The sequence below is a fragment of the Ochotona princeps genome, chromosome 1, assembly GCF_030435755.1.
Source record: "Ochotona princeps isolate mOchPri1 chromosome 1, mOchPri1.hap1, whole genome shotgun sequence".
NCBI classification, from domain to species: Eukaryota; Metazoa; Chordata; class Mammalia; order Lagomorpha; family Ochotonidae; genus Ochotona; species Ochotona princeps.
In genome coordinates, this window is record NC_080832.1 from 119833521 (window position 1) to 119861345 (window position 27825).

Sequence of the window (27825 nt, forward strand, 5' to 3'; positions counted from 1 at the left end):
AAGACAGAGAGGAAGATCTTCCATCCGATGTTTCACTCCCCAAGTGAGCCACAACGGGCCGATGCGCGCCAATCCGATGCCGGGAACCAGGAACCTCTTCCAGGTCTCCCACGCGGGTGCAGGGTCCCAAGGCATTGGGCCGTCCTCGACTGCTTTCCCAGGCCACAAGCAGGGAGCTGGATGGGAAGTGGAGCTGCCAGGATTAGAACCGGCGCCCATATGGGATCCCGGGACATTCAAGGCGAGGACTTTAGCCACTAGGCCATCCCGCCGGGCCCGAAGGTTCAGGTTTTTAACGGTGAAAGTGTGGCCCTGAGCAGACTCCAGCCAGCATACACTGTTAGGTAAACAATAGGCTGAATCCTAAAACCTCACATGGGCAAGACGGACAGAAATATTTCCCAACAGAAGTCCCCCTAAAGATATTCTAGTTACCAGGTCAAGCAATCTAGACTTGAACTTGCCCAGCTGCCCAGAACCTAATCGCCTACCCACTCCCTCCCAGCAACCTGTGGCAGCTACAGCACATTCTAGTATTGCACAATTCTGACTCTGGGGAATAGTACTGAGTTCCAAGCAACCCCCATTCAGGAATAGGTAATACACCTGCATACCCTTCTCTGTGACAGCCCCTGCTGTGTGTGGTCAGGTCCGCACCAGTGAAGGGGACAGCCCCCCACAGAAAGCGCACGCAATTGATGAGATTAAATGTATTTGAGGAACCTTTCCCCCTTGCCATTGTTCAATACTTGCCCTAACCAGACTGGTCTGAAATTACCTTAAACATTTATAACCAACAGACTAATATCTTATCTGACTTGGTCTTATCAAGCCAAAGGCAAATGAAGGAAATTCTGGAGAAAGACTTCTCCTTGGTTTTATCCAACTCCAAGTCACCACTTTCCTCTTTAAAGCACAATTGCTTCATACAAAGATGTTGCTTGATATTTTGTTTATTCATTTATTTGAAATAGACAGAGATATCTTCCATCCTCTGTTTCCCTCCTTCGTCTACCCACAAAATCTAAGACTAAGCCAGGCTGAAGCCAGAAACCAGGAACACCATCCCACTTCCTGGATGGACAGCAGGGACCCAAGTACCTGAGCAGGGTACCTGCTGTCTCCCAGGGTATGCAGTAGCAGGAAACTGAACTGGAAGCTTTGCTAAAATTCAGATGATAGTGGCTGGCACTGAGGAACAGAGGGTAAAGCCACTCCTTCAGCAGTATTATCTCATACAGGTGACGGTTCAAATCCTAGGTGCTCCACTTGTAATCTAGGTCTCTGTTAATGTATCTGAGCAAGCAGCAGAGGATGGGCCCACATGGGAGACCTGAAAGAAGCTCCTATATCCTGGTTTCAGACCAGTCTAGCTCTGGCCATTACAGTCATTACAGTCATTTTGGGGAGCAAACTAACAAAAGATCTCTACCTACCCCCCAGCCTACCAGGTAATTCTGCCTTTCAAATAAATAAATAAGGATTTTTTAAAAGCCCAATGATAGATGTGTTTCATTTTCCCAACTGGCCAAGATATAAAGTGTTGGAAGCAGAAATGACAACCAGTCAAGGGCTATGCAAATCCTAGCATACAGTTCCTTTGTGTAAAAGATAAAAAGCACTGAATGGAGTAACTTGTCAGCTTGTTTCTGGGGCCCTTACCACAGTAGGTCTTGTGAGACATTAACTGGTGTTTCATGAAATACACAAAGTATAATAAGAAAGTCAAGTTTCTAAGCAGAGAGAAAAGGAGAAGAAGCCTGTTTCGGTATGGAAAAGCAGGAGCCCGAGCCCACCCACTCCCCACGCAGGTGTGCATCTGTGGGGAGCAGGGTTTGTTACATGTCCAATCTGGGAAACAAACATTGTTACAAGAGGCTTGTGGTCCACATCCTAACAAGGGCAACTCTTGGAACCAACAGGAAACCAGATGCTTTCCTGATTTTTCTAAGAAATGCAAATGAGATTTTAGGTGACAGTTTGTCTTGTTAAAAATAACTAAACACAATCGCACACTATAATTTGTATCACAAGGGAGAAATGAACTGTCATCTCTGAAAGCCTCAAAAAATGAGTCTTTTCATTCAATCACCACAAACTCTTACAATGGAGGGAGGGGAAAAAAAAAAGACGGTCCTTTCAGGCAAAGGAGATGCCTGTCATCAGCAAGCCAGAAGTTGAAAGGACATCCACTTCTCTCTCATGTAGATGAAGAGACCAAGCCTTCACCCACAGGAAGTAAGTCACTCTGTGAGAAGCCGCTAGCTTGCACTTAAGCCTGCACATTCCTGAAGCAGAGGCACAAACACTGCCCAGCCCCACATGGGAACATGGCAACCCTCCCCCTTAAGCATCCTGCAGTCTTCCTGGGTGAGGAGCTGAGCCTAGTGGGAAGCAGAGCTCAACCATCAATTAATAGCCTTCCTGGCTGCACTTACCATTCTAAAGCAGAGCAGAGTCCAGCTCAGGAGCCAGGCTCGCCGGCTGACTGCACACACTCCCTCCCGCGCCACATCACTGTTATTGATCCCTGCATCCTGCACAAAGCTAAATTAAAGATGGGCTGCATCAGATAAGGCTGCTGCAGAAAGAGGCTGAGCAAGCCCCAGACAAAACCAGTTGGGGCTTGGACTTTGTAATCCAGGTCTGAGTCATTCACTGGGCTGATAGCCTGAACACGCAAGGAAGAGGTCCCTGTGAGGTTAGGGTATCTGATAGAAAAACTCCTGGACTCAGGAGTCACTTACTGTTCCATCAAGGACACTATGTGGGAACGAGTGAATCCTATTCATGCTCTTGGACAGCGCCAAATCAAATCAACTGCCCTGAGAACTCAGCTTAAGCAGAGAAAAATTTTCTGTTACCACTCGTTCACCTCTGCACTGATTTCTGTGACAGAACCCAAGGGAAGTGCTGCACAGAGGTACTTGGATTCCTTCTCTGATTTTAAAGATTTTATTATTTTTTTCATTAGAAAGTCAGATGAACAGAGAGGAGGAGAGACGGAGAGGAAGATCTTCCATCCATTGATACACTCCCCAAGTGGCCACAACGGCCAGAACTGAGCCAGTCCGAAGCCAGGAGCCACCAGAGTCCTTACCTTTGCACGTGCTGGGATCCCATACAGCGCCTTTTCTGATTTTAAAAGGAAAGACAGTGAGGAAGTGACTGCAAGAGAAAAGGAAGTGCCTCACTCTAGATGATGTAAAATAAAAATTTCTTGACACTTACTGAATGTTTAGAACATGGTTCACGGCCTGATCCCAACACTCATACTGCCTCTAATTCCCGTGTTGGGTTTTTACTTTGTTTTGTTAAGAATTCTGATTTTAGCATCTCCATGAAATTTTTTTTTTAAAAAAAAAGGTCTCAAGGCTCAAGGGGTCTAACGTACACTGTTAGGAGAAACTGTAGCACCAGGTGTTTGGCAAACAACCTTTTCGGTTGCCCACATCCTGTATCAGAGGACCTCACTGGAGTGTTGGCCATTGTACTTCTGTCTGGGTTCCTGCTAATGCAAGTTTTGGGGGGTTGGGGGAGGCAGGCTGCAAATGATGGTTCTAATTCTTGGGTCTCTGCTATCAACAAGAAAGAACTGGATGGAATCCCCAACTACTGATGCAACCTGACCCAGTCCTCACTGTGGTGAATAGATGGGGAGTGAACCAGTAGATGGAAGTTCTCTCTCTAGTTGTGTCTCTCTGTAAAAAGTGAACATAACATGTTAAGCAGGAAGAGAACTTGTGGACATAGGCAGAGAAATAGAACACCTCGGATCTGCTCTAAGGAAGTAAAACACGAGCTAAAGACTTTCCATCTTCTAGAAAGGTTTCTTTGAGAAAAGCCAACACACCAACATCTGAAGTGAGTGACTTCCCTTCTCCACCCCTTCCTGCAGTAAGACTTTAACCACAGGCCAGGAGCACATGGGAAGTATGTTTTGTTTTGTTTTGTTTTGTTTTTAGATTTATTATTATTGGAAAGCCGGATATACAGAGAAGAGGAGAGACAGAGAGGAAGATCTTCCATCCAATGTTTCACTTCCCAAGTGAGCCGCAACGGGCCGATGCCGGGAACCAGGAACCTCTTCTTGGGTCTCCCACGCGGGTGCAGGGTCCCAAAGTTTTGGGCCATCCTCGACTGCTTTCCCAGGCCACAAGCAGGGAGCTGGATGGGAAGTGGAGCTGCCGGGACTAGAACCGGCGCCCATATGGGATCCTGGGGCGCGTTCAAGGGGAGGACTTTAGCCGCTAGGCCACGCCGCCGGGCCCGGGAAGTATGTTTTTCAAGAGGCTAGCAGCACTGCCCTAGAGATTCCGAGGCACTGCCTTAGAGAAACAGCCAACAGAGAACGCCTAGGCCAACACAGCACACCTAGGCCAACACAGCAGAGGTGATAGGGGCTGCTCCAGGCACCAAGGAGCAGCCAGCCGTGCACTGAGACTGTTACAGTTGATGCTGCTCCAAAATAGGAATGGCTGGAGAGCAAGCCAGAGAAGCCAACAAGACAGGAAACCCCGTCAGCAGCTGCCCAGCCAGGCCTGTAGAAAACTGAAGAAGCACTGTTCATAGCAGCATTAGTTCAAGTAATGCTGCCGAATGGCCAGTTACAAAAGCTCTGCACCCAATGCCTCCAACTGTTCCTGTCTCAACAGGCTCGTGGCCAGCCTCTTCACCCCTTGTACTCCAGACTGCATAGGACTTTCAGCTGTGTGCCTTCTGCTTTCTTCTCACTTCTGTTTCGAACTCCCAAGAAGAATCTCTGTCCCTTCCACATCTGCCCAGTTAGGCATAGTTGTGAGTTTCAGGCTATTTGGCCACCCTGAGTATCTGGCACAACCATCTGTGGTGCCACCAAAGTGGACCCAAAAACAGATCCTTTCAGTGGAAGCCAATACATGGCAGGCTCTCTGAAAGGGCCAAAGGGCCAGCAGACACCTAGCATGCCCTGTCTAGGAACATGCCCTTCTTTCCCTTGGCAGATTCCAAAGTTCTGTCTATGGGAGGTTGGGTTGTCTTCTCAGTTTGGCTTATTCTACAGGTCTCTAATTGAAGCTCGCCTGGGCAAATGGCCGTTTCACCATGCCTTATAATTGCCTGGGGGAGTCGTAAAAGCACTGTAGGACTCCCCCAGCAGTTTCTGATTCAGTTAAGTCTGGACGGGAGCCCCAAAAGAGCTTGGCTTTTTAACCAGTTTCCAGGTGCCATTATTTCCACTGTTCTTAGGACCACATATCAAGAGCCACTCATCCAACTGAGCAGGTGTCTGAATACAAGACAAGCTCAGGTTGCCCTGTTTGTTGTTTTTGTCATATATAGAAAAATTTGTGTAAATAAGGCTTTTAAAATAAGTATTTTTAAATGCATGCATATGCTTTTTAAGTAAATCAAACATAGTCATGTCACAGAACTGTATACTTTCAGATGTTCAGAAAATTCTAGAAGCCAAATATGACAAGAGACACATCTGCTGACATTTTGGGATCCAGTGATCTAAACTAGTAGTTCTGAACAGAGACAATTCTACCCACAAAGGGGGTATGCAACATTTTCACTGATCTGACTACAAAAGGGGTGTGTATCTGGCAGGGAGAGGCCAGGGATGTGTCCATGCCTTGCCCCCACATAGGTCAGCCCCTACAACAATGATGCAGCCCAGGACATCTGGTTAGCAGGTCAGAGTCAGGCATGGTCTGCGGCTAAGAAATCAACAAGCTCAGGAACCCGCCAGGGTTGGAATCCCTGAGCCAGGGAACCCAAATTACACCTCCTTCCCCAAGCCAAGAAGAAACAAGGGCAACCCAATCCAAAAACAGAGTAAGACACTAAGACAGAGCAGCAGGGCATTCTGGGAGGGCCAAAAGGGGCACATCTGCATAAACAGTAGTCAACTCTTGGTCTTCATTTTATTCATTAATCTGCCTACTCACTTCAAACAAGAAAGAGGGGCTTCAGTAGATTTCTGAATACATTCAGATTTACAACAAAAAGGAGGTGGAAAAAAAAAACACTATCCTCAGAGCTAGTCCTCACGATGAACTTGAACTGTTCATGAAAGAAAGCTTTTTCAAAAGCAAAACATTCTCTCAATGTTTTCAAACCCATTTCAACAGACAGCTTATGGTGGCTTAAAATAGCCTGGCAAAGAAAACACTGCAACAATTACCGCTCGAAGGGCTGCAAGAAATGCAACGTCAAAGTGTTTCTTCTGAAATCTTCACAATCAGATTCTCAAAATCAAAGCACTGAGTGTCATTACTGCACTACTGTCACAGTAATAGTTACAGATATACTAGTCATCTGCTATGCACAAGCAATAATTTTAATATCTTCAATGAATTTATCTCATTTAATTATGAAAACAAATCATAAAGTAGGTTGTTTTTACATCCATTTTCCAGATGATAAGAATAAGGCACACAGAGGTTTTGAAAAACCTGCCCTACAAGGTTAAATGGTAGCAAACAGCAGTTTCAGGATCCAAATCCCAGGCAGAAAAGGCTAAAAAGTGCTGAAAGAACAGAAAGTGTAAAATATCCTTGAATTCATTATAAAAAATCACTACAATCCTGAATTTCAGCTGAGATAGGCCACAAGCATTATCCTATAGGATATTAAAATACAGATGAAGAAAAATACTGTCTATCCCCAGAGAAAACGGTCAAAGGAAACAAAACAAAGAGGTCTGCCCGTGCTGGCATTTGCGCTTGCCACTATACAGCTCAGTGCTTGAGGTGGGAGCACCATTGAAGGATGCCCATAGGACACTGAGTGACAGGATGCTCAGAGCCTCTCTCCTGCCCCCTTTCACTGCCACCTCCCGAAGCCCCATGAAAGTAAAGCTGTTTCCAGGCCTTGTCAAGAGAGACAGAGCCCTGTAGACACCCACACCCCACCAGCAGCCACTTTGAAAAGAGCAAAATGATAGAAAGTTAAGGACAATTGAAATCCAAACATTTTCTTTTTCCAGAGAAGCAAACTGTTGAAAAGGAAGTAACTCGCAGGACTTCACGAACAACAAACGTGGGGGCAGTAAGTGTGCTGACAGGCAAAAGGGACACCAAAGAGACTTCAATGGCAACATTAGTCACTCCCTGCCAGCCAGTCACACTTATCAACACAAGCTGTGCCAGCCACGGATGCGGTGAACAGGGCCGCCCAGAACGTTTCCCCAGACTGCAATATTTGTGCTGTCCCAAGGATGCAGGAAGAATGGAACCTTCCTAACGACTTAAAGGCAAAGGAACAGAGGTGTCTGAAGTGCCAAGTGAACTGTGAGGACTCAGTAAAAACCACGTGCAGCAGCCTTCCCGGTCACACCTACAACGTGTGACAATCTTATTTTACTTTTCTCGGTTGCCAGTGACAAGCAAGATTTAAAGCAGATGGATTCAATAAAAACCACAAAACACCCCTATGTAACCAGCCTGGACATGCACTGGCCACTGCGCAGTTCCTACTCCGTGAGAACACGTAGCTATGCCCCCACAGAGCCAGGAGCCAAGGATTAGAGCAAAGGCTATGTACCACACAGCCAAGCATAGCAAGGCTTCCCTACTTGCACTCTCTGCCTCTTCCTTGTACACACCACAGCAACTACAACCAGGCAGCAGCTGCTCTTCAGAGGCAGCTAATAATGGGGCACCCTGAGGATGCCATCCTTCCTGGCTAGTCTCTGGAGGAAAGGTGGCTACATGCAATGGGTACCCATTGGCACCTCAAAAAGCATACAGAAAAGTAGGCAGGGCCTGGAGGGCCCTGGACAAGAAGTGGCTCCACTAGGAGCCTCTCTTGAGGCAGTCCTCATCACCCATCACCCCAAGACAGAAAGATGGAAAGAGGTCAGATGTGAGTAAGAGATAAGAATGGAGGGCTGGTCCCCTCTGTAGCTACAGGTGGACTGCGAAGGCCCACAGGACTTGAAGTTCGCCACCAGCTCCCTGCTGCTGAAAAGCACTGCCACCTTTCATCACCACAGAACACACCTCTTCTCAGCGAACTAGCCCCACATTCACATTAACTTATGGTTCTGGTTAAGCACATTTCTTCTAATGAAAGGGCCATGCAACTTATCTGTCTGCAAGTCCATTCAGGGGCAATCTATCAGAGCTTTTAAGGACCCCTGAGAAGTTCCAAGGCAAGGGCAAAGATCTAAACCATACAATACAGCCCCACACTTAGCCCAGGTCCAACACAGCACAAAGGCACAAAGCCATGACTTCACCTATCAATCCAGGGCCCCTCCAAGGCTGTGACTGTGTGCTGACCAGTAAAGGCATGCCTGTAAATATATGCAGTAAAATTCAACAAGGCAGACCCAAAAGGCCCCTCAACTGCATAACGAACTTGACCCCAGGAGTTATACAGTCCAGTGGGCACTGATCTCAGAAATACAAGGACCTCAGCAAAGATTCCAAGCCATTCTGCCTAGCAGAATTTTTTAAGGTAATAAAACTGATGAAGTGGAGGAATTATTCTCTATTGAGACTTCCTGAATAACAATCAGGTGAAAATGCATCCTTTAAAATGCCTATTGGGCAGCAATTCCACTTCCAGGAATTTATCCAAGAAAAATAAACAGGAGGATGTGAATACTTACAAAGCAAAATATTGGAAACTGGAATATATGACCACAAGGGATTCGATCAGATAAATTACAGGATATCTCTACAGTGAGTAAACAGAATGTTATATAGAAACACAGACTGGTATAGAAACCAACTATCATAGAAACTTCAGTCTCGGAAAGAGCCAGCATTGTGACATAACAAATTAAGCTGCCACCTGCAGTGCCAGCATCCTGTGTCAGAGTCCCGGCTACTCCACTTTCAATATAAGTTTCTGCTAGTGTGTCTGGGAAAGTAAGGGAGGATGCATCCACGTGGGAAACTTTGAAGAAGTTCTGGCTCCTGGCTCAGCCCAGGTCATTGCGACCATTTGGGGGATGAACCAAGCCGATGGAAAACCACTTTCTCTCAATCCTCTCTCTGTCTCTCAGCTATTTTGGCCATCATTTGCTGCCTCCTGGGACATGTATTAAAAGGAATTTAGATTGCAAGCAAACTAGAGAGTCAAACCCAAATACTCTGATGTGGAATGGGAATGTCCCAAACAGTGTCACAACCCATGGACCACATGCCCACCCGGAGAAACGGAGATTCTGTATCACACACCGAACCCACAGGAGCCTACAAAGGCACTGAGAAGTCTGTTTATTTCAGTTCAAGAGTAATTTCCGAACTTGTGTGATCCTAAAACACTGTAGACTGAAAGACTCAGTGACAGATTCCAAGGTGTAAGAAACCTAAAAACAACAGCCTTGAAGGAAATGAATAGCTTTAGCCTGAGGACCACAGGACTCAGGAAAACAAGAACCATCTTTAAATACTCACATCACACCGACTGGTAGGAGAGAGCAAAACTTCTGTGCTATTCCATGAGGTCATGCTAGAAAAAAGCCAGAAGTTGAAGGAGCAAGAACACAAACCTCAGCCATTCTAGTTCCTTGGCCATTAAAGCTTCCAGACTGTAAACAGAGCCAATCATCCCAGGGACTCTTGCCTTGCCTTGCAAAAGAGCAGCCTAGCCCGAGTATAGCTGAGTTCCACAGCCCACCCTTTGCATTCCTTTGCAACCACCTAGCCCCAGGGAGTAAGGCCCCCAGTGTTTAAAATTGCTACTATCTCAGTTCCTAACTCTAAACTATTTGAGACATGGCCAGCTGGAGGACAGGGCCACTGCCAACGAGTTCACTCTGCCTACAGGACAGCAGTTGGCCACCCTCTGCAAATTCATTTTCTGTAATAAATTTATTTTGGCTGTGAATTCCAATCATCTCTGTCCCGCACCTCTTTTCCAAAAAGAAGTTACTAACAAGCAAATGATAGTCCACACTAAGGAAGGACTTTGCTCACCACCAGAAACGGGTAGAAAATGAGTACGCCAAGGTCAGCGTTGAGGTGCAGGAAGTTAAGTCACCACTCAGGACATGCACATCTCACAGCCAATCTAAGTCCCTGCTACTCAGCTTAGCCAGCTCCCTGCCAGGGCACGTGGGAAGCAACAAACAATGGCTCAGTCATGCAAAAATCTTGACAGAGTTCAGCCTGGCTAAAACTCAAACTGCGGATGTAGGCGGGATTTGGAGGAGATAAATCCGTAGATAGAAGTTCTGTCTCTCCTTCTCTCTGGGTCGGTCTACCTGTGATCCTAACATCCCACCTCCGATGAGGCACCACTTCCTGCTTCCCCTTTCCCACGCTCGCGGAAATTCGCCAATCAGATGTGACCTGGCACCTCACCTGAGAATCCCACTCCCCAGTCTCTGGCCCCTCCCCTGGTCTTCACCCACCCACCTGTGGCTCAGATCATCTCAACCACCAGTTCCAGGGGCCAGCACACAGTCCACACAGCCCCTCCCTTCTCCTTTCCCCTTTCTCTTCCCTTTCCTTCTCCTGACTCTCTCCCATTCTGAGACCATCCAGGCCAGCTGAGGTCCTGACCACACCTTCAGGTGGGCGGCTCCAGCATCGCCCACGCATTTCCTAACTGATTAAGAGACCACCAACGGTGAACACACTAGCTGCAGGTTCCTGCCCAACAAGGAGGGGTCAGGAAATGCTTAAAATCCCAAGTCCCTTCCTTAAACCTTTGGTGTCTCTCCCTCCTGCTGTACAGAGGCACCCCCCACCTCCAGGCTTTCTCTTGGGAGGTGCTTTTCCCTTCCCTCCCCCTTCCCTGCTCACCTGGTCCCTTCACAAATATACGTTTCTGTCTGCAACAGATTCCCTGGTTTTTATTTCTATAATAAGCTGAGGAAAAAAACCCACAGGGCTTTTCTGGTAACACCCTTCGTCTTGTCCCTTCCCCTGCCCTAGCAGCCCCCATCCCGCCACCAGGGCAGATGTGTTCCTTCCAGTTTTCTCCTCCTCCACCCCTGCTCCTGTTTCCTACTCCGCTGCAATAACGGACCTAATAAGCACCTTGCTGCATTTGCAATTTTGGCTGGTGGTAAACTAATCCTAAAAAGAGGACCTGGCAGCAGGAATTAGTTGCGCATAACAATGTAAGAACTTTAAGTGCACTTAAAACCTAACACTACCTTTCAAGTAAATAAATATTTTGTAAAAGAGAAGAGGAAATGGGCCCGGTGCGAGTAGTGGTTAAAGTCCTTGACTTGAGCGCATTGGTCACCAGTTCTGATCCCATATGGTCACCAGTTCTAATCCCGGCGGCCCTGCTTCCCATCCAGCTCCCTGCTTATGGCCTGGGAAGGCAGTCGAGGACAGCCCAGTGCCTTGGGTCCCTGCACCTGTGTGGGAGACCCGGAAGAGCTCCCGGCTCCTGGCTTCGGCCGTTGTGGTCACTTGGGGTGTGAACCATCAGACGGAGGATCCTCCTCTCTGTATATCTGCCTTTCCAATAAATAAATAAATAAATAAATAAATAAATAAATAAATAAATAAATAAATCTTGAGAGAGAGAAGAGGAAAAAAGGGGGAAGGGGAGGGAAGGAAAAAAAGCAAGCAGGTATCCTACAACCAGAGAAGCCACAGGAGAAACTTCAGCTAGGCCAGGGTGCATGGTTAACCTGGTCACCAACAATCCTCTGGGCAGCAATTCCTGAATGTCACAGCAAATTTCCCCAGAGTCAGCTTCAGGCCATCAGAACACAACAGTAGATAAGCATTGCCCCCAAGGGCTCAGCAGACAAGCCCCTACTTCTTTAGCAGGGAGCACAACTGTCTCCAACCCCTGCCACAGGCCAGAGCTGCTGTGAGCACCACTCGGGCACCTGCATGAGCCTGCTCCCTACCCTGAAGGAGCCATCCTACACACCCACTCTCAGCTCAGGAAGCCAATACATCTACTGGCCAAGTCTCCTCAAGAAAATGTTTTCAAAGCAGAAAATGTTCCAGGAAACAGAAAAATTCAGAAGAAAACAGTCAAGAAAAGGACATGGTGGCTGATGTACATACAAGCACACACCACTTCCCAACATTTTTCTTTCACCCTCTTTACTCCTTTTCTCAAAGAGCTGAGGAATATAATCTATTTCAAGAGAAACAAATAGGGCACAGCAATGTGAACATGCAGACAGCTATGCCCCATACATACTAATCTAGATTTTTAATTCTATCAACAGATAATAAGCATTTTAGAAATCACAGGATGTTTAGGGCCAAAGGAAAATGTGATCATCAAACTTCAGTTGCACCTTAGCATTTACTTTCAAAAAACTTTTTTTTTTCATTCTATTTGAAAGGTACAAATGTAAATTTTTTGTCTGCTGCTTCTCTAAATACTCTCAACAGCCAGCACTGGGCCAGAATCCAGTCAGGAGCCCTGAACTTACTTCAGTTCTGCAAGGCGGATGTCAGGGACCCAGTTAAGTGAGCCATCACCGTATTCCTCTCAGGGTGTGTGCATAAACCATAAACAGGAAGCTGGAGAGAGAAAGAGAGCTGGGACTCAAACCCTAGAGCTCTGGTACCAATTGCAGGCATTCTAAGAAATAGCTTAACCACATGCGTAAGGCCTTCTCATGGACTTCAACAATAAATACCAACAACATTTCCAATGCAATGAATCCTCAAGGTGTTACAGGAACCTAGTCTTTGTTTTCCTAGCTGTTTTATAACTATGAATAAAGTGTTGCCTAGTATTTCTGGTAGTAGGCTTCTTTCCTCCTCAGCTTTCAATACTACTCTCCTACTCTGTCTCCCCAGCTGTATCTAAATGCCCTCCCTGGTCCCAAGGTTGCAAATCCCAGAAGCTGTAAAACTATCTAAGAACAATAAAAAGTTAAACCAGGCCTGGTGAACACTGAACAGTTTCCTTGCCCCGGGTCATCCGACTCACCTATCCTAACTGCAAAAGAAACTGGGGCAGCTGCACATGAGTCGCAGGTGTAAAGGCAGCTCAGGTAACAGACTCAGCTTGATCAAAACCGTTGGCCAAGGAAATGTATGCTGCAGTCGCCCCTTACCCAGAAATGAGGGCAATCAGCTGCAAGCCGACTCCAGCTTTGGAGACCAGGTGAATTCTGAAGCCCTCAATATGAACTGCTTTCTTCTGAATTTCCCAAAACTTTGGCCAAGAGCCTTAGCCACAATGCACTCACTCTTTTCTAAAGCTCAGTTTCCTACAGCCATGTAACTTCACCCAGGCACTCTGAAAACCACCTATGCACTGAATTGTAAGTGATCCTTAAAAGTTGAGACTCCTCATGGTACCACAAAGGAACTGTTCAAATTACTCAACAACAGCACAAGAGGCCTCAACAGAGGATGGAAATCCAGAGCTTGCACGGTGACTTTCCAATAGCATCTTCAGAGGCCACGGTGCCCCTTAAATCTGATCTCTTCTGTTAAACTTTTGGAATAGTAGGACACCAACAGACACACTCAAACATGCTCAGCAAACTTAGTATAATCATACATTTACGAGACAGCTGGAATATCCCACTGCTGTCAGAACTCAGACTAGAGCAGTGGATGTAGAGGTAACCTGGAACTCCCACATTCTATTTCAGAGTCTGTGGGTTCAAGTTCCAGCTCTGCTCTCCATTCCAGCTTACTGCTAATGTGCAATAAGAAAGGCAGCAGGAGATGGTCCAAATACTTGGGTTCCTACATGGAAGACCTGCATGTAATTTCTAGGTCCTGGATTTGGCCTGGCCCAGAATTGGCTATTACAGGCATATGGGGCATGAATCAGCACATGGATGACCCATTCTCTATACACACACACACACACACACACACACACACACACACACACACACTTCCCACCCCTACCACCAACCACTTTGCCTTTCAAATCAATGAATTTCTTAAAACCTCAGGGTAAAGCTCCCTCCACCACATCCATTTCCTTGGAAAGCACCCTGAGACAGCCACATAAGCTGCCATGAAAAAGCTATGATGCTTGCACTGGTTAATCAGTAAACTGAGAGTCTCTTCACACCATGCAACAGAGGCAGGACCCAATTTCTCCTCCTATGTGTTTCTAATTGTGTTAATCAATTCAGTGGACCAGAACCAAGGAATGGGTTCACACTAGTTCTGGGTTTATAAGTTTGTATAAAAATATTACTACTTCAGGGCCAGTGTTTTATGTAAGTTGCCATTTACACAACCAGCATCTCACATCAGAGGGCCACTTCACGCCCAGCTGCTCCACTTCTGAAGCAGCTCCTTGCTGACGTGCCTGGAAAGGCAGCAAAAAGTGGCCCAGTCACTTGAGTATTTGCTACCCAAGGGAAACTAGAGTGAGAAATCATAGCTGTTTACTGAGACACACCTCTGTGTGTCTCTTTGCTCTCTGTTGCTCTGCCCTTTGAAATAGCTAAAAAAACCTTTTAAAATTCTTTAAAAATAGATCACCACTCTATGCGTTCTATGAATAATTCATAAATGTGAAAAGGGTACTACTGGTTTTAAAAGGAAATGAAGTTTGGAAACCAGTGGCCCAGACTGATGTCTCCTGAAAGTAACCACGCAACACAAATTCCAGAGGGAACTCCAGTCTAAGCAGTGACTGTGACCCCAGCCATGCCGCTGAATCAAGCTGTCAGACGCTGGGACATTGGGAAAGCATCAAAAAGACTGGCCAGAGACTGGTAGAGAAGAACAATGGTTTCCATTTTCACAGAACATGGATGATTTCAAATAATTCATGATTGCTTAGGTGAGCCAAATACTTAACAAAACTTTCACCCGAGAGTTGGTCTCTTTTCAATGTATTTTTTTTAAATAAAGACGTGACAGTGGAGTGTATATTTTGAGTTAATAAAAGACAACACTGTCTCTAAAATATTTGAGTGTTACATATAACCCCAAAATAACTCTCCCCTATTCTTAACATTTTAAAAGTTAACTTACCATTATTCTAATCAAGGCTAATTAAGGTGCACACAAGGCCAAAACAAGTCATGAAGGGATTCTGGGTTAACTTCTCCAGACAAAATACAAACTCTGTGCACAACTTTCCTGACAGTAGGTGCACAATTCCAGAGAACAAACTTGTCTGCCATTTTCCTCTTAGCTCCAATCAGAGCGGAGAGGAGCCCTGTTTCAGGCCCATTTTTTGAGGGGTGTGGGAGCACAAGCGGTTGGCAAAGATGATACAACCCAAACTGCAAAGTCCAAGACCAGGCATGAGCCTGCTGCATCAACCTTTGCAGCCACAGTCCTGGAGGGAGCAAGCGCCACATTCCTTACGAGGGCACAGGCAACAGCTCAGGTGTGCTGAGAACAAATCACCAAGGCCTGTCGATACTTTTCTTTCATCCACTCATCCTCAAAAAAGAAAAAGGAAAAAAAAAAAAAAAAGGCCAGACAGTACCAAATACTGCCATGGATCTAGGGAAAGTCACTCCCTCACACACTGAGGGTAGGACAAGGCCAACACACAGCCACTCTGGGAAAGCTTGCTAGCTTCCTATACAACATGTGGCTCCACACAAGCTAGCAGTTGCACTGCTTGCCATTTATCACAGAGAATGGAGACAAATATTCACCCTCAAAATAAATAAAGACATGACAGTGGAGTGTATATTTTGAGTTAATAAAAGACAACACCGGGCCCGGCGGCGTGGCCTAGCGGCTAAAGTCCTCCCATTGAACGCGCCCCGGGATCCCATATGGGCGCTGGTTCTAATCCCAGCAGCTCCACTTCCCCTCCAGCTCCCTGCTTGTGGCCTGGGAAAGCAGTTGAGGACGGCCCAAAGCTTTGGGACCCTGCACCCGCATGGGAGACCTGGAAGAGGTTCCTGGTTCCCAGCATCGGATTGGCGCGCACCAGCCCGTTGAGGCTCACTTGGGGAGTGAAACATCAGATGGAAGATCTTCCTCTCTGTCTCTCCTCCTCTCTGTATGTCCGGCTTTCCAATAACAATAAATCTTAAAAAAAAAAAAAAAAAAAACCTGTACACCAATGTTTGCATCAGGAATAACCTTAATAACCAAAAACTGGAAACATTCCAGACGTCCCCCAGCTGATGAATGGGTAACATGCTGTACTGCCTCCACACCAGGGTCCACCCTCAGGAAAAACACGGGCCACCTGATGCACCTAGCAACTTGAAGCATGCGCAGGGAGCTACACTGAGTGGACAAGCTCATCTCCAGAAGGCTTGTCTATGATAACATCACTTGAGAAGTGACAAAACTATTGAAATGGACAGATTAGTAGCTACCATGTGTTAGGAAAGAGCAGGCTATGGCTATAAAAGTGCAACGGAGGGATTTTCTGCCTTTTCAGTGATGGAAACTTCCTGCATCCTACAACCTCAATCCACACAGTATCCTGAATCACACTATGTTTCTGCAAGATGGAGGAAAATGGATTAAGGGTACAAGTGGACTCTTGTATTATCTGTCATGGTTGCCTGTACCTCTACCATTACCTAAAAATGTTAGGGTTATGAAATACAAATGCAGAAAGAGAGACATTTAGCATCTACAGATTGACTCTCCAAATGCCTACAACAGCCAAGGACTGGTTATAGATGGAAAAAGAAACTCAATCCAGATTTCCCACATGGGTGACAGGACCCAGCTACCAGAGCCATCACCTACTGTATACATTAGCAAGAAACAGGAATCATTGCACTGGTTATACCACGAGGTGCACCACCACTCTGGTGTTTTCTGTCTGCTTGATGACCAGGTCCCCTGTGGGTCACTCCCATCATTACACCACACACCATCTATGCTGTAATTCCCTTCTCAGCCGCTCTTAAGAGGTGTCCTTGGCCAACACCACCAATGCTGAACCCCTTAGCCAACGTTTGCGGCACAGCCCTCAAACCATACCCTCAGATTCAGTACCTGTGAGTTCAAACAACCTCAGATTGCAAATGTAGTTAGGTGGTTGCATCTGGACACAGGCTAGAGGCCCAGGCCCTAGAACACTCTTAATGATGAACAGTCAGTCTGCCTTCTTTTTCATGTAACTGTCCCAAGAAGCACAAGTTCTGGATGTCTCCTAACAGATGGTCATTAGAGTTTGGGGAAAATAAATTTGTGAAAAGCAGCATACTTCATCTGATTTGTAGAAACCTAAATGGAACTGGCTGTATAACAACTATAAAGGCCAGGTAGTAGAGAAACTGATTTTCGCTCCCTGACTGCCAAATCTAAGCACAGCACACTCTTCCCAAGGTCACCCTGGCATTTCTGATTTCACCTGACCAGAAAGCACTCCAGCAGCTTCCTTCTGAAGTCTTTCCATGCTCCACCAGTGCCTGGTTACATGTTTACTTTCCAGCTAGAATGTGTTACAGAGAAAATTTCCTAAACCAGTTAAATTCAGTAGTTTATCATTTGGCATCTCCCAAAACCACAATCAGGAGCCAATGCTGTGGCACAATGAGTTAAGCCACAGCCTGGGAAGCTGGCATTCCATATCAGAGTGCCGATTCTAGTTCTGACTGCTCTGCTTTTGATCTAGTTCCCTGCTTATGCTCCTGGAACCCTCCCAACTATACCAGAAACATGTATGGAATTCCAAGCTCCTGACTTAACCCTGGCCCAGTCCCAACCACTACAATCATTTCAAGAGTAAACAAGTGGATGGAAGATCCTCTCTCTCTCTCTCTCTCTCTCGCTCGCTCGCTCGCTCGCTCTTTATCTCTGTTTCTCTCCCACTAACTTTGTGCTTCATATAAAATTATATTTTTTTGAAAAGTATGTTCTAAAGACTCCAGCCAACAATGTGATCACAAAACATTCACAGAAACATGGGCATGCAACACAGAAAGAAATGTAATTAGCTACAGCCAACCAACTAGTCAGTCAACTACAACTTAACTAGTTGTTTACATGCTAATCACTGAACCAGCTGTGGGTCTTCCACAAGCAGCTAGAGCTTAGCTACTATGATTAAACCCCATGCTGATTTTGTCTCTGGGACCCAATGCCCAGACCTAGTCATTAATCTCCTACCAAAAACTACTCAAGAGGTAGGCAGGAGACACAGTAGGTTAAGACACTGCTTAGGCCACCAGCCCTCCATATCACACTGTCTTGGGTTCTGGTACTGGCTGCAGGCCTGACCCCAGTTTCCTGCTATTACAGACCCTAGAACACAGCAAGTGACGGCTGAAGTTGATGGGTCCCTGCCACCCTCAGAAAAGAACCTAGATTGAGCTGCCAGTTCCTGGCTTTGGCCTGGCCCAATTACAGCTGTTGCAGGCATTTGGGGAATGAATCAACAGGCAGGAGGTCTCCGCCTTTGAGAGTTTAATAATGTGCATAGTATTTGACAGCTATCAAGAATCTCATGAAGTTAGACTGCCCACTTTACACATAACATGTGCCTATTTCACTTCAACAAACAGGAATAAACTAATGTATATATCAAAGCAAAATTTTTTAAAAAAGAACACAGCTCGGAATACTGATTCTTTTAAAGTCCAAATAACCACTATCACAGTTTGAAGGCAGAAACCACTTTGACCCCAAGGCAAAGCATGGTTTTGTTTTTCTTGTTGTTAATTTATTATATTTATTTGATGGTGATTACAGGGTGGGAAGGATCAAGGAGCAGGAATAAGGATGGAAAGGATCGAGGGTTAGGGACAAATGGATAAAAACATTATTCCCAAATTCTTTATTTCTGCTTGTTTCTGGGGGAAGGGGAGAGATAAAGAGGGAAGTCACACCCAGCTTCCCAAATGTCCCAGGGATGGGGAATCGCCACCCGATACCCACCCAGAGTCCCAGTGTATGCATGCACCAAGGGCTCTGCCCACAGGATTTGGATATTTCCAAAATGCAAAGCACGTTTACGTTCTCTCCTTTCTTCCTTTTTTCTTTTAACATGCAATGCAGAAAGAGATTCTTGGTTCACTTTCCAAATGCCAACCACAGCTGGACTGGGGCTGTAGCCAGGAGTTGGAAACTAAATCCACATCAGATAGCAGGAACTTGAGTATTTGAGTCATCACTATAGCCTCCGAGGCTCTGCATTGGCGGGAAGCTCAAATCAGGAGCACAGTCAGGACTAGAAGGGTGGGCATCTTAAGCAATGCCTTACAGCCAGGCCAAACACCCTCTCTGAATATCTGCTTCTTATTTTGGGCATAATGGCAAAGCAAACAGGTTCTGGGTGAGGCAAGTCTGAGTTCAAATCACACCTCTGTGGTTAACTAGCTATGACATCAAACAAGAGACTTTTAACCTGTTCAGATTACAGTTTCCTCATCTGTAAAACGGAGATGGAAAACGCCTACTTCCTAGGGTTGTAGCAGGAATGAAATAAAGTAGTTAGCACAGTGTCGAGCAGTCGTTCAATAAATCTCAGCCTTGGTCATGAGGAAAAAACAGAGTGAAGATCAGCTAGAAACCGTATAAATTCAAAGCATACAAAAGAAGGAACCAGGCCCAATGTGGTAGCCTAGCGGCTAAAGTTCTCACCTTCTCCATGCTGTCCAAGGACAGCCCAAAGCCTTGGGATCCTGCACACACATGGGAGACCCGGAAGAGGCTCCTGGATCCTGGCTGTGGATCGGCGTGCCTGTGGCTGTTGTAGCCACTTGGGGAGTAAATCAGGGGATGGACGACCTTCTTCTCTGTCTCTCCTTCTCTCTGTATATCTGACTTTCCAATAAAAATTTTTAAAATAATAATAAATAAATAAATAAAAGTAACCAAGGAACACACAGCACACCCCTGCCTTCCTCAGGAGGAAGGGAGCTCAGGGAACCCCAGGCCCCACACAAAAAGGACAAAGAACAAGTCAAAATGAGGCATTGTGGAAGCACTGGTACTATTGCTGTATAACCTGTTTTGGTGTGCTGCCAGTTGCTCAAATAACTACATTTCTCTAATTTAAAAAACTCCCAAAAATGACAACTTGAAAGTTACTTCTTAGTTTCTTCCTAGACCTCCTTGTTCATACCTGAAGACTATCAAAGAAAGCCAGGACTGCAGTATTTCTATGAATAATTCCTGCCCATGCGGGAAACAGCCCTAGCAAGCTTAGGCAAAGCTCGTAGAAAATGCTAAGATTGTGAGGGCACGGAAATGGGTTGGGGGAACATCAGAGCCTATGAAACGATGTTATAAAATGAAATGCAATTAAAAAAAAAAAAGGAAGAAAATGTTAAGACTCCAGACTTTAGGCAATAAATGCTTACACGCAAATATATCTGCAATGTGGTCACAAACTTCAATCAACTCCAGCTAACCCTAAGAGGAACAAAAACAAAACTTAACATTATGTCCTAATTACAACTATTTTTAAATGGTGCTGATTCAGTCATATTGAAAGGTTTAAATGCGTCTTTGAAATTTTAACATTGTGAATTTTAGTGATGATATGAGTTTATGTTCAGTAGAATGAATAGTATCCAAAACCAAATAATGCCAACTACCATTCCTAGACTGCCAAAGCAAACACTACTTGAATAAGTGCCACTGAGGTAGTTCCTAGCTGGTAAAGTTACAATATAAAAATTTACCATAAAGATACTAAACAGCAAATGAAAAAAACAAAACTCCCTACACCATTGCCTCTAAAACATAGCACAATCCTTTGACTGAACAATCCTTAAAAATAAGTAAATAAACAAATAAAGACACAATTTAAGGACATTTACTCTTCATTAAAGCTAAACAAGACAGACAATGGTACCAATCACTTCTGTTGTTTATAACCTTCACCCCACAGTCCACTGGAGCGTATTTTGCCCTGGAAGTGGTTCTTCACAGTGCCGACCGCACATAGGAGAGAAACAGAAAGAAGGAATCTGCAACCAACAGAACAGCCCTTCCCAACACCTACAAGGAAAGGCAGTCACAGATTCCAGGGTTAAATGTTCAAGGAGAGACTCAGATATTATCAGAAAGACACTTCAAATTCAGTGGCAACTTCAACAGAAAAGAGCGGAATATTCAAAATACTCTTTCAACAGCCTGTGCTTGGGAATTCCAAAGGCGAGAATTAAAAAAAAAAAAAAAAAAACTCCAAAGGTGGGAAAACCAATGATAAAGAAAGTTAAGACCACACTGGGGTGACACTGAACACCTGAAGGCATATGGAAAGCACACAGGCTTCCTCATCCCACACTCTGTTTTTGACTATCTGTGAAAGTCCCCAGGATTAAAAAATGATAATAGGTAAATAAATAAATACAATATTCTCTGCATCCAAAGCTTAAACTTAAGTTTGCCACAGCTGCAACACACAAATCATTAAAATATTAGGACAGCTTTTCACCTCTCTAAGTGGACAACTCAGTTATTGAGGACTCGCTAGAAACTTGTGCCCACAAAGTTGATACATCCTTACAACGCAACAGACACTGCCTCTGGCAGGCTGTTCCCCACAAAATACCAAAAGGACCAATTTCTGGCTCATATTCTTGGTCATCATTGTGAAGATGGAATCAGATGTAACATTAGAGAAACTGTAATTGATGGTGTAGGTGTTTTTGAAGTCCTCAACAAACCTCATAAAGGTCACCAACTCTGTCACACATCAAGGAAAATGCCTAAGCCCCACTGAGCACCAAACTCTAATAAGAAAACAGGCTTCAAGAGAGATGGAAATATGTCACTGTTTCAACTGGGAGAAACATAATCTCAGAAACTCTCATCTCTAAGATTTAAACCACCCTAAGGCAACAAAGAAACATTCCAAGTCATCTAAAACAGCCACCAGAACTGCCCAAGCAATGACAGACACCAGAACACTTGCTACATGAAAACAGAGAACGGATAATTTTCCTTCTAAACACTTGCATAAAAAGGAAACAATAAGACTCACCAGCACTCGGTTTTCAACTTTGTCTCCTTTAACTTCCAACTTTACTTTCTTCTTGACTGCAATTTTTATCTTTCTTCCAATAACATCCTTTATGCTTTCTGAAAGAAGAGAACGGTTTCATTATAGTCTTTGATTCATAAGAAAAACAAATATTGGGGAGGAAAGAGTATTTGGGAGAGATTATTTGGTTGTTTCACTATTTTCTTTTGGCTAGTTTTTCACAAGCCTGATGGTTATCAACAGTCAAGTATTTAATAATTTGTGCCTTGGACAGTGTGCTCAAACTTGGGACAAACATAAAAACATATGACATAATACCAGCTCAGGCAAGGCATGACATAATCTTGCTGGGAAAACAGGATGTGCACACACTCTCAACAGTGTGAGGCAGTAGACAGAACAATATTACATACACAATAAAAAGTCATAAAGACCCTCAGCCTTAGTCCAAGTCCCTCTGACACCAGCAGCATCTGGGAAACCAGAGGGCCACAGAAACATCTATTTCTGTGTGGGCTTTGACAAAAAAAAAACTGGGAAATAAGGCAAAAAAAACATACACAAAACAACAACAAAATAGGACCAAATGATATAACCAACAAAAGGGTCTCCCAGCCACCTGTGCTTTCAGAAGCATCATAGCACAGTATCACTAAGGGTGGTTAAAGACAATGCAAAGAGGAATTACATCGAGAGAGAAGGGGAGACTGCTGAAGGTTGCTGGCAAAATCTTCCAAGAACCACCATGAGTATCCCAAAACAACCCCATGATCACCTCCTGTGGCCACTCACAAAGCTATAAACCTTACACATCTCAATTCCAGGCTCTCCGTTGGACATCATCTCTTCTGATCTACCTTATGGGCAGCTCCTGAGTCCTTGTTCAAGATTCTGCACCAAACGCTTCAGAGTCTCTCACAAGACTCAGGCCAGGGCGCCAACCACCCACGGTTGCTTTCACAACCACAGTGACCCTTCCGAGACCACAAGTCTGATCGTGTCACTCCTGGCCTGACTCACAATTACTCAGAATTTTTTTCCTTAGTTTGAAGAGTCATAAAACAAAAAATGCGGGAGACAAAAATATTCCCACCAGCTGGTTCACTGTATAAATGCCTGTCACAGTCATGCAAGAGCCAAAGCTAGGAAGCAGAAACCCAATCCAGGTGTTCGTGTGAACTGCAGAAATCCAATCATTGTGAAACATTACCAGTTCCTCCCAGGCTCTGTGTTAGCAGGAATGTGGAATCAGGAGACAGGAAACAAAATTCCATCCTAACCATTAGGCTAAATGCTAATCCCCTCACAGAAACCTTGATGGACACAAACTTCATAACACAACAGGCAAGATCACCCATCCCTCATAAGCGTCTCCATCCTCTACTCCCACCGCATTCTGCATGGATTATTCTCTTTCCTGGGATGCCCCTGACCTATTCTCCAGGCTTGCCCTTCAAAACAGTTCCCTCCTGCAAGCTCCCATAGCACTAACACTCTGTTCTTTAATCATTTCGGTTTATTCATTTTCCACAATCCTACCTACACAGTAGCGCCCTGGTGTGCCAGGTACTCTACCAGTTGCTGGATGAGGTGGTCCTTGCTTTCCACAGGAGTTGCAATCTAGTGGAGTCCCTGAGCGGTCCTATGAACCGACACAGAGCACACCAGACTATGCATGAGAGAGTGCATGACACTGTCCAGCAAGAGGAGAGCCCTGCGCTGAACCTTTCAGGTGTAGCAAACAGAAGATCGCCAGATTCCAAAGCGGAGTGGACAAAATAATCAGCTGAGATACAGGAAGAACACAGGGTTTTCATTTCTATTAGCAACAGGAGCTTCCATTCTGCCTTATATAGTTTAACAATGATCACTGAGGCAAGATCAGAATGTTCTTTCTGGGAACAAATGATGGATTGTCCTGATGAGGAAAGTTTTATGCCACTCAGGTAAGAAGAGTGAGGAAGAGAATAGGCGTAATCACCAAGAAGGGACTGGAAACATGATACGGCACAGCTTGTTCAGGGAACGACGTGGGGGTGGAATATTTGGGGCAAGAGGACATGCAGGGTAGCTCACTGCACTGGGAGTTCTCAGCAAGTTCCTAGCATAACAGAACCAATGCAGCCTACTCCATCCTTCCCCAAAAACGAATTGTGGGAAATGGGGCCTGTGAAACCAACTGAAGAATCCAGGCAGGTGGGAAGAAAGTAGGAAGGGATATCACACGCCAACAGCTTCACAGCAGCTATCTGCAAGTGGTAACATGGGTGACTTCTTCGTATATTCTTATTCTTTTTTCGTATATTCTTTTCTGCATTTGTAATTTGTCTGCAAAAAGTCTCTGTGACATCCATGCTCAGAAAAACACACTGCAATTTCTGTAATGCCTTGAGGAATGTGCTTAAGGAATTCATTGAGTTTTCTTCCATATAGTCACCAGTTTGTTTAATCACTTATGTGTCTACTTCCTTACATATTTGAAAGACACAGTGAGAATATGAGAGACCTTCCAATTCACTGGTTCACTCCCCAAAAGGGCCACAGGAGCCAGGTCTGGGCCACATCAAAGAAAGGGGCCAAGAATTCCATCCAGGTGGTAGGGACCTCATACTTGGGCTATCTTTCATTCCTGCTCAGGTACATTAGCAAAAAACTAGATTAGAAGCAGAGTAGCCAAGACTAGAACCAGAAAAGTGATGTGGCATGCTGGCATCTGAGATGATGGCTTAACTCACTGTGCCACAGCACCTGCCCCCAGGGTCACCATTTTCAACTCGTAAGAGCAGCCCACCCTTGAAGTCAGAGAAACACAGATGCAGAAATTTCTCCTATCCCAGCCTGACTAGATCATTTGAAAGCCCTAAAAATAGAACCAAATCATATACATTCCCAAAGCGTATGGCAGGCAGTTGAGATACGGGAGATGGGCAATACTCAATAAACACAAGTTCCATTTCAAGATGAGGCTCAAATTCAAGTTTTAAAATGCACCAATGCGTTTATTTTGAGAACATGAAAGATACCTTAAATTTGCTCTTCATCTTTTCCTCTTGGGTTCTGGGTAATTACCCAAAGTTTTCAACACCAGGCTCTAAGAGGACTCTCAATAAATTAAAAACCTGCCCCCTCTCCAATGATGTAAGATCAATTTCCAGGCAGGCCTGCCCTGGCTTAACCCCTTTCCCAGCATCTCCAGGAATTTCAGAGCCTCTGGCCTCTGTCTCCCTTTCCAAGTTGAGATTGGAAAGGCCTCAACCAGCCAGAACCAGACTGAGGCTCACCCCAGCAAAGGCTGATAGTTTATTCCAGGACACACTCCTAAGCTGGAGAGAGTGGAGGACGATGAGTAAGATAGCGTGTGTGTGTGTGTGTGTGTGTGTGTGACTTCAGACCCTAAATCCGACTAGCACAGACCCAGCAACGGCTTCTTCCATGGAGTTTGACATTTGTAGCTAACAGTTTCTCACAGAAGAGCACACAGGAAGTCCTCCTGGGCCAAACCCCATGCACCATGCACCGCCAAGCAGGGCTCAGACCTTTCTGTTCCCTGCTCCGCATGCACATCACCCTCTCCTTGAAGAGCAGCAGGTGCAGAGTGCCAAGGATGGTTTAGTGTGAAGGCACATCCCTGGGGCAACCTGTGACATGCTGCATACAATCCCTGCTTCAACGCTAGGTGCTCAGCACAGTGCTCTTCTGGCTCTGCCATTTTAACCCTCCAGATAATTAAGTTAAACCCCAAGACTTAAACAGCTCCAAACCCCTCCCACCAAGGAAACACTGGCATGGTGTACCACACAGGGATTCCCTAAAAGAAGTGGGGGTGGGTAATAATCTATAGGTTAATCATTATTAAAACAACTCTTTTTATCATTAAGCCTCAATTTCCTGGCCTGCGTTCGCACAGGCCCAGTAACCCTTTCACTCCCAGCTCTCTACACCAATCCACGCCTTGCCAGGTCCAGTCATCACCACCACAGCCGACTGGTGCCCCTCCCCCAACCATGTAGGGGGAAGGGGAGCGGGGGTTAGGGGTCACACCCACATGGCAAGTTCCATGGGTACCTGGCGCGTGCCGAAGCCCACCTACTGTGTGCTTCCCAGCTACCCTTCCGGAGGGGTTTCTCAGACTTCAAGGAGTTTGGGGCAGGGGACTTAGCACTAGGACAGATTGCCCCTCGCATCCCAAACTCCCAAGCGCGGGGAAACCTGCCCCTTTCTTCCGCCATCCCGGACCTCTTCCCGGGCTCTCACCTCCAGCGGTCGGAGAAACCTCCCGGGGGCGGGGGGCTCCCGATTCCTCCCCACGCCTCCCCTCTCCGTACCGGCTCTTCCGGCGGTGCTAACTTGCCCGCCCCCCTCCCCAGCCACCCAGCTCTAGCCATTCGGACCCATGGGACACGGAGCCTTGGCTTGACCTGTGGGCGCTCAGAGGTGCGCAGGACGCCGAGAAGACGCGGAGTCGACGCCGCGAAGCTTACCTATCAGCTCCCTGGGGACGTCGTTGCTCTCCTCGCTCATGGTTGCGCTCCAGGTGCGGGGGACTGCGGGTCCGACTCCGATTTAAGGCCCCCGCCCGGCCCCCAGCCCCTCGGTTTTTAAAATCTTTTTTTAGAGAAGCAAATGCAGATGGCAAATGGGGGTGGGTAAGAAAAGGAGGGGATATAATTTTGCCGCCGCCCCCCACTCCCCGCCAGTCCAAAAATAAAAGAGTTGCAAAGACGAGGTGGGTTTGCTGGCGCTATTGCTGCTACATGACTCCTCTCCGGAGCTCCGGCGGCGGAACGGACGCGGGCAGGACCCCGCGGGGCGCGGCGCGGCCACGGGCCGGTGGCTCCCCAGGCTCGACCTTCCCGGCGCGGCTCGGCCCGCGCCAGCGCCCGCCCGGCCTCCCCGCACCTTCGGCCCTAGGTGAAAGCGGAAGGCGTGGGGAGAGGGCGGGGAGAGCGGGGAGTGGGCTGTGCTAGCTCTGCGGCCGGCTCCGGTGGGGCGGGCGCAGCTCCGGCCCTCCTCCTGCTCCTCCTTCTCCTCCTCCTCCACCTCCTTCTGCGTCTGCTCCTCACCTCGCGAGAGCCGCCTCCGCCGGTTCCAGGCCGGCCTCCCGGCTCCGGTGCCGAGCCCCTAGCGCAACGCACACCCGGGGGCACAGCGCGGGCGGCAGCGGTGGCAGCGGGCACCGTGCCCTCCGCGCAGCCTCGCTCCCAAACCGCGACTGCAATGCATCTGGAGAGGGGCGAGGCCAGAGAGCGGGCCCGGGAGCCATCTGCTGGCTGGCGGAGAGGAGAGCCGCTCCTCTGGGGCTTGGCGGTTCCTGGCGCCTCCGCGCGCGCCGCTTCTGCAGGTAGTGCGCTCTGGAGCCGGTGCCCTCAGGGCCCCTTTGGCGCACTTTGGCGCACTTGGCCCAGCCTGAAGCAGGTCGTCAGCTCGTCGTTTTTACTCCGCTCCCACCTCTGGGGAGCCACAGTTAGACGAAAATTGTCTGCGCTTCACCGTGCAGCCTAGGCACTTGGCTGAGCTCCGCTGGTGCCCGCAGGCGCCGTGAGCGACCGGGTCCTGGGCAATGCTTTTCCCTCGCGGAACCCTCTGTGCCTCGCGTATATTCTGGGAGCTGGGCCACTGTCACCAAACCCGAAATGCGCCTGCTACTGGCCCCATGCTGCCTAGCGCCACGGCTGTACCACTCCCTAGCTCCCCCGCCGCGGACACCTGGAGGCCAAGAACTCGGGCGCGCACGTGCGTGGCTGCTTTCTCCTGTGCTGCCGGGAAGGTCCCGCGCTTGATTCAGGTTCGGTATCTAATAAAGGACAGAAAGCAGAGAGGGAGAAAAGGAAGGGAAATCCCATGCACGGGTGGTCTTTTTAAACAGTGTCATCCTGCTAGGATCTGCGGGAACTCTTTCTGGCCTCTCAACCCCACGTGACTACCAAGCCGGTTCTCTTTGGGACCATCGCCCACTCCCCAGACCCCTGCTTCCTCCCTGCCTCTAAGCTGTCTGCTTCTTACCTGTGTTTGCAAAGCTACGCCAGCGTATATCTTCATTGGGAAGAT

General features: G+C 46.8%; 1 protein-coding gene across 5 annotated transcripts in view; it reads right to left on the reverse strand.

Moving 5' to 3' along the window:
• The window catches only part of CARMIL1 (capping protein regulator and myosin 1 linker 1), a 323242-nt gene extending 296533 nt beyond the window's left edge, over positions 1–26709 (reverse strand). For 3 of the 5 annotated variants that reach the window (XM_058667065.1, XM_058667059.1, XM_058667053.1), the window contains exons 1-2: positions 26259–26709; positions 21778–21875 (exon numbers count right to left, since the gene is read on the reverse strand). In XM_058667065.1, coding sequence (XP_058523048.1) covers positions 21778–21875; positions 26259–26298 — 138 coding nt within the window. In that variant the 5' untranslated portion in view covers positions 26299–26709. The remainder of the gene's footprint in view (positions 1–21777; positions 21876–26258) is intronic. The other 2 variants (XM_004593085.3, XM_004593084.3) reach the window with 1 other exon arrangement.
• Between the last annotated feature and the right edge of the window lie 1116 nt (positions 26710–27825).